This window comes from Odontesthes bonariensis, chromosome 15 (genome assembly GCF_027942865.1).
Source record: "Odontesthes bonariensis isolate fOdoBon6 chromosome 15, fOdoBon6.hap1, whole genome shotgun sequence".
Classification (NCBI taxonomy): domain Eukaryota; kingdom Metazoa; phylum Chordata; class Actinopteri; order Atheriniformes; family Atherinopsidae; genus Odontesthes; species Odontesthes bonariensis.
This window is the reverse complement of record NC_134520.1, coordinates 25,434,634-25,441,695: the sequence shown is the minus strand read 5'-3', so window position 1 is coordinate 25,441,695 and position 7,062 is coordinate 25,434,634. Positions and strand designations below refer to the sequence as shown.

The window sequence follows — 7,062 nt, the reverse complement described above, 5'->3', positions numbered from 1 at the left end:
TCAACAAGCGTTTCTTTATTTAATTCTTGTGTACAAATTTTACACTTGCAACTTAGTTTCTATTAATATTTTTCCCTTGTTTATCCATGCCCTCCATAGAGCATCTCAGAAGTGGAGCTGTCTCCAACAAAGGACCCTTTGGACTGAAAGTAAATTTGCCTTTTTCATGAATATTTTTCCAATCTTGATGTTTCTACAAAAAATGGTATGTGGTTAAATGATGCTGTTTGGAAGACATCGCATTAAATAGCTGTTATTTTGAGATATATCAATATAGACGCAATTCCTAGAAGCACAAATTACTGGTGTCTGGTGTGGGAGCAACGCTTTAAGAGTACCGCGCATGCGTCACACAGAGCTAACGTTTCATACCGGAAGTCGTACAGCTAAACTCCCGAGTGATTCATCTTTTGAAAATACACGATCTTCGTTGCAACTCTTTTGACATACATCGAGCAACTCTATAACGCTCCAAAGAAGTAAGTTGACAGCTCTGTTACCAACATATATGTTGTATTCAGAGTCACGTCCTGCATGTATTGAGAGATGTAAATGTTAATTTCCTGCTTCGCTCGCGGGATTTTCCCCTAGGAGCCGGGCGGGGTGTTGCTGAATAGCTCGCTCCACTAAATAGTGGTCCAACTGTTTTGGACTTCGAGCTGGTTAGCATTAGCCAAACTTAGCTTTAGCTCGCAGGTCTACCCTTTCAGACACACAGGTACTTCCTGTTCACCCCGCATTCACCTGCTCTGACAGATAACCTCTTGTCTACAGGTCGGCTTGTGATGAATCAATGCTGTTATGTCCGCGGCGAGGAAAAAACTATACTGACTGCTAGGAATAAGTTAGCTTGCTGTTAGCTTAATCTTTGCCTGTCGGTCTGTTTGTTTGTGTCGTTTGCCTAAAGTTAGCTGCTGTGAGATGATTTTGACCGCTTTTCAGGTGTTCTTCTCACATGTGCTTGACAACTACGAAGGCGTGATTGTACTGCCAAAGCCATTTAATCATCTAAATATTCGTAATACTAGAGTGAAAATGGTAGATGCTGTGAGACTGTAATGTGCTCTACCCAAGGCTGTAATGACGGTGGGAGCAGCAACCAGTTTTACTGCAGTCATTGTGGAATAAGACACTGACAGCATTCTGCTCAGGTGAATGTTAGAGTATCAATACCTAAAAAGAATAAAAGATGCTTTCAGGTGACACTGTTAGGGTCGGATGAGCTATCATGTTATATATTTAGAAGGGACTCATTAAGTTTTTGGTTGACTCACTCCACACAGTTGGGTTATTTACAGATGTGTAATAGACATTTTGCCCCCAGCTTCATCCAACTGTTGTTACGATTTGTTTCACTGTGGATGAGCTCCAGGATTATAGGTCTGAATGACCTCATCACTACAGGCTGTGTCTTGCTGTTCAGCTGAAGAAGGGACTGAGGAGGCTTTTCAATCCACAAGCTATAAATAAATGTGTAAAATCACTTTGGTTAAGCTTATTTTTTCTTTTTTACTGTATATTTACGGTATATTATGACAACAGTTAATGCTTCTGGTAGGGGTTCCACTGCCTTCTTTTTTTATTATAAAAAAAATGAGTGTGTTATGCCATTGCTGGATATTAGAGAAAAGAAAAAAAAAGGTTGATCCTTATTAATTGATTGTTTTGAAGTTAGATTAACTCCAGACAGAAAGGGCAGAGTCACTGCACTCCAAAGAGGGGCAGAGGCTGTTGCTGTGGTTTGGTGAGTTGCATCAGTGAAGCTGTAAAAAGGGGATGGGTATTGTTGTGCTTTTAGTAGCTTGCATCAGCTAACCACTGACGGAGAGCACGGTTCATGACATCCTTACAGCTAGATAGATCCCGGACAGGCTAATGACATTCTGATCTGTTGTTATACGCACATGTATTTCCTAATGTTGTATCGGTCTCCTCGTTATTTTATCATTGTGGTTTGAATTTCCACATCCTAAACAAGTTTAATCGTTTCTTTTTTGGGGGCTTGGTAGGTTGACTTGCTTTGAAGCTCTTTTAAACACATCTGCGTGTAAGTTAGGGTTTGACTTGGCAAAAAGATGAGTTTTAACTTAAGTTGATGTCTAAGTTAAAAACCTATTTTTCTAATGTTAAGTCATCTCTTAGACAAATGAAGCAGAGCATGTGTTCAGCTCTAGCTTTTCTGTTTCTACCATTATTAAAGCTATAATATTTTGGGAGTTTCAGGATGTTGATTGAAAAAAAATTTAGATTTTTAAAGTTAAGATCTTGTAATCTAAACCCTTTCTAACTTTAAATACCCTAATAGATTTTTTGGAAGTAGTCACATACATGTTTAGCAGTACAATCTCACAATGATTAATACTGGTAACACTTTTAAAGTCACAAAGCTTTGTTGACTGATAGAATCAACAAATTATATTACTTTAAGCAGGTATACTAGTCTGATATAGGCCAGTCCTTAGTTTACTAACCTTAGGGTACTAAAAGAATGTCTGTTTCAAAGCCAGCCAGAGTAGGAACTAATCCTGAATTATTAACCTAGATTTTGCAAAATTCCTCAGTTTTTTTTTTATTCTGTATCATGTTGCTGATGCACTTCAGGTGAAAACTTTACACCCAGTAGTGAGTGTAAGGGTGAATGTGAATGTACCATAAACCCACAAGTGGAAAGTTATATTTGATGATGGTGAGTCTTGTATGGTTGTGGCTGTAGACCTAACAGGAAGTGCTTCAATGACAGGTGTGAAGTGAAGGCACTGCTGTGTTCAAGAATAAGCTTCAGGTGCTGTTTTAGTTCCCAGAGAGTTTCAGGAAGCTGGACATTTTTTTCTGTTTGGCTGCGGGAAGTCGTTTCTCTTCATCCTCTTCAGGTGTTAGGACTAGTTGTGGGTACTCATGTTTGCTGGAGGATTTCCCATGAAGGACTTTCTGCCTGCAGTGCAGGGAAATATACTCCCATTCCTGTCAATGCTAGTGTCACACCCTAGTCTTTGAAAGTAGTCATACATTCAGACACCTAATACACCGGTTTCTCAAACTGCCAACGCATATTCTGTGAAATACACATTGAATTGATTGTCTTGTCAAAGATGGCGTACAGTTGGCGAGTAGGGACAGAAATTTGAAAATGGACTAGACAAAAGACTGCACACATGATTAAAACTAGCTGATACTGTAGTTAAGCTGGTGAACTCAAACCCTGTTTAACCTAATCTGCGTTGCTATGTTTATACAGATTAAACTGCTTTTCTGGGTCGCTTTGAAAAGTCTATTTAGGGTGGCCTGTAAACTTTCTATGAGAGAGAAGCAGGAAAAAATGCAGTCAGCGAGTCGGGCTGCATTAGCATTTTTTTCCTCTTTCTGAGGTCAGCAGAGTCATAAAACAGAAGAAGTTAGTTTTAGCCTCGCGTATTAGTCGGGCTGCCAGTATTATGTACAACTAGAACAGATACCATACCGCACGCTTCTACTTTCACGAGCAGAACAAAAGATAATCAGAAGGGAAGGTTTCATCCTCGCCTTCCTCTCGTGAAATGTCAGAACTACCTTGCCGTGCATCTTACGGGGTCATGCGATAAATGCAATTACTCGGGTCATGGCTTAGCAGATCGGCTTGTAGAAACGCAGGCATCCCTGCAGATGTGATCGAGCTTCTTAGGCCAGCTCCAGTGGGTGTTGAACATCTGTCTGTCACAACAGCCGCTCACTCTTTCCATACAGCTGGTTGGTAGCACGGCTGCCAATGGGTCCGGTGCTAGAGGGACAAGCTGGTAATATCTGGGTGCAAATTTGCTGCTGTGTTTTGTAGTTGGAGTTCAGTCCAAAGAGGAAGAGACTGTCCAGACACGTAAGAGTGGCAACAGTTAGAGGAATATTATAATGAGAATAAAATGTTTTATTTGTACTGATAATCATGTTGAAATAACGTTTCAAAAGCCCCTTTCCCCCCTTTTTTCTTGTAAAAGGCATTTCATCACATGTATGTGTAGTTGCATTGCCTTTGTGTGTCAGTGTATTTGTGTGTGTGAGAGACATCACTTATATCTCTGGGATCTTTTCTACCTGCAAAGCCAGAATTTGCTAATGGTGCTGGTGGTATATCTTTCAAATGCTTTTGTCTTTAGTGTTGAAGAGATGAGCTGCAGGAACCAAAGTAGACAGTTGCTCCACATGGCACACTTTTCCAGCATGCTCTCCTGTCCTGCTTTATAGATTTGTTATTCGGCTCATTGTGGCTACTTCTATGAGTTAACTGGTGGGAAAGTTAGCTTCCTTTGTCCATGCTGTGGTTTGCATAATTTAATCAGTGTGAATGAAGCACATGACCCTGTCGCTTTTCGCGTGTGATTGTGTGCTGAAGATAAGTGTATGAATATAATTTGCCTGGTTAAAGTGTGAATGAATGCCTCCTGTATGCATGTAATCATGTCACTGTGTGTGAAAGAATGGCCCCTTCATGCATTTAGTCTGTATGATGTGTATTCGCTTGTGTGCGTGCGCCCCTCCTCTTAAACACTGCAAACCCCAGCTGTTGTGTAGCTGGCAAAAATATTCATTCAAAATAAAACTAAACTTTCAGTCACAGAGCAGTGGTATAAATAGGTGAATAAGAAGTATTCTATTTATAATTTCTTAGTTGGTTTGTTCTAAAGCACAAATGAACACTTCGCATATCTCTACCTGATCCTGTGGGAAGATGCGATTTGGTAAATTTAATTTGAACTTCCCTAGTTTGCAGATGGGGCTCTGAATACATACGTGTGTGGTGGCTATAACATTAGCGCACAGGGTTTAGACAGACAGTCAGCTGAACTTTTCACTACATTTTGATGTTTACTGAGACAGTGTGTGGCTGTGAGGACTGTCCCAATGTTCCAGTTACAGTAAGCGAAGTAAAACTAAGAGTACAAGCAGGGTTAGTGTCTCTGTAGGAAAAAAAAAACCCCACCACCATATGGGTTGCAAGAAATGACAAAGACGGATTACTTTTGAATTTTTTTTTAAGTAAAAGCTAAAATGGCATTACAAAATGTAAAACTTTCACAAAAATATGTTATTTTAGTCATTTTTTAGTCTCACAGTATAATCTCTTTCACAGTTAGCCGTAAACTGATACTAGAAAAAGCTGTTTTAATAGCACGAATAACAACAAAACTGTAACACAAGCGTATCTTTGCGCTACAAAAAGGGTTTTAGATGGTTAGATTAAAGTCACGTGTCGATGCTTGTTTGGTCACTGACCTGACTGAATAGAAATGTGGCAGCAGGGTTACTGCGACGAGTGATAACGGTGTTCAACTAAACTGAAAACTATTCTTTGTGCCCTGCAACTTCATCTTGAGGTTAGATTTTACAGGTGAACCTTACCTTTGGCTCTGTGTCATTTAGACAGAGATGAATCTAGTAAAAATGTGGGTCAGAAAAGCTGGCCAGTTTAATTGTGGCTTGATTTCCCCTTTTACATTACTGTGACAACACTGCACACAATAACTCACTAAAACTTTGATTAGTGTGTTTATTTAATTGCACAAAAATAGCACCCAGACAATGCAAACTTCCTTCTGTGACTTTTAAAATCCTGTAACTATATTAGAGAAAGTCATTTTCCCAAAGAAGGGTTTCTGCAGACTTCATTTTCCGTACATGTTTACCAACGCTGTTCACAAGTACACCAGAAAAATGCCTGGATGACCTAATGCTTGTGTTTGTTGTGCACGCAGGCTGCCTTCCTACGGTGCTGGGCAGACAGGAGGGAAGCGGAGAGCTTTGACCTGGTCCCCCTGGCCAACCCTGATCAAACCTGCGAGCCATGGATGACAGCTCCTCACTGGGCAAAGTGAGCAGCTCTACAGAGTCCGTGGCCACCGTCACCAGTGAGGAGTTTGTTCTGGTACAGTCCAGCTCTGCTGGGTCACCACAGGGCTCTGAGGGTAAACCAAGACTCAAGGTTAGAAACATCTGGATAAGTCAGTTTCTAACAGCCATGCCAATAATGCACAAAATTATTAAGTAATCTATTTTTTAAATATAGCTGAAATATTTTGATCCCATCAGTGCTTCTGAGATTTTACGATGGGCTGAGAAAGTCATATTAATCTTTATCCGTTCTTTTTCTCATTCCAGTCTTTGTTGTTCTTTGTCTTCTCTCGCTCAGATGTCTTGGGATGGTAGCGACCAGCTGGAAAAAGCTATGGAGGAGGTCTTAAATGATGATGATGATGAGGTGAAGGTAGAGAAGAGCTGCGTGGAAAAGATGGAGAAGCACAAGGAGCCGGAGAGCAAAATTGTGAAGACTCAGTCTGCAGGTATGGGCTCCGTTTGTTAATAGTTTTTTTTATTCATCGCACTCAAAAAATTAAGTGCAATGTAACACACTTACTTCCTTCCAGTAAAATTTTATTCCGACAAGATAGATAACATTGAAATGTCAGTTTATTGTTTAGCTGTATACACCGCAGCTGAAATTTAATTAGATAAATCAGAACGGACCAGGATCATTGCAACAGTATAGATGCATTATGTCAGTTGTCAAAATATTTTCTTCTTATTCTTTTATTCACTTCATGCTGTTGTTCGATATGCGTTTCAGGGAAATTGGAAGGAGCAGTGCACATGTACTACTGGGGTGTTAATAATGTGTAAGCTTTCTTTGAAGAGAAATGTGTGAGACTCGTCTTCAGTGCCTTGACAAAAATCTAGTCGAGTACATTCCTTTGACATACCAAAATCCAGTTTTGCCGTATTAGATGAGCAAAGCTGGTGTTTGACCTCTCTGACATCGCCTCCACTGTTTTGTATGATAGCATGGACAGGTTAGCTCAGATGGTTCAACAAACAACAGAGAAAAACCAACATTTTAATATGGGCCCAAGAGCAGCGTTTCAGTCACAGCGAGAAGCGTCAGCACGACATTGCTGCAGGATGCAGATGCACTCGTTGTTACATTCATATTCAATTATCTGATCAACCAAATCGTATCATGTTTTCAAATTTGGTTCCATTTTTAGTTTCATCAGATTATCTTTCTTAATCATCAGTGTCAAAAATCAAACATTCTTGTTT

The 7,062-nt window shown here is 40.0% G+C and overlaps 1 protein-coding gene across 1 annotated transcript in view; it reads left to right on the top strand.

The window, feature by feature from the left end:
• The first annotated feature begins 396 nt into the window (after positions 1-396).
• Positions 397-7,062, top strand: part of rabgap1l (RAB GTPase activating protein 1-like) — a 109,559-nt gene continuing 102,893 nt past the window's right edge. Inside the window, exons 1-3 of the mRNA XM_075485689.1 lie at positions 397-479; positions 5,721-5,947; positions 6,155-6,305. Coding sequence (XP_075341804.1) covers positions 5,810-5,947; positions 6,155-6,305 — 289 coding nt within the window. The 5' untranslated portion in view covers positions 397-479; positions 5,721-5,809. The remainder of the gene's footprint in view (positions 480-5,720; positions 5,948-6,154; positions 6,306-7,062) is intronic.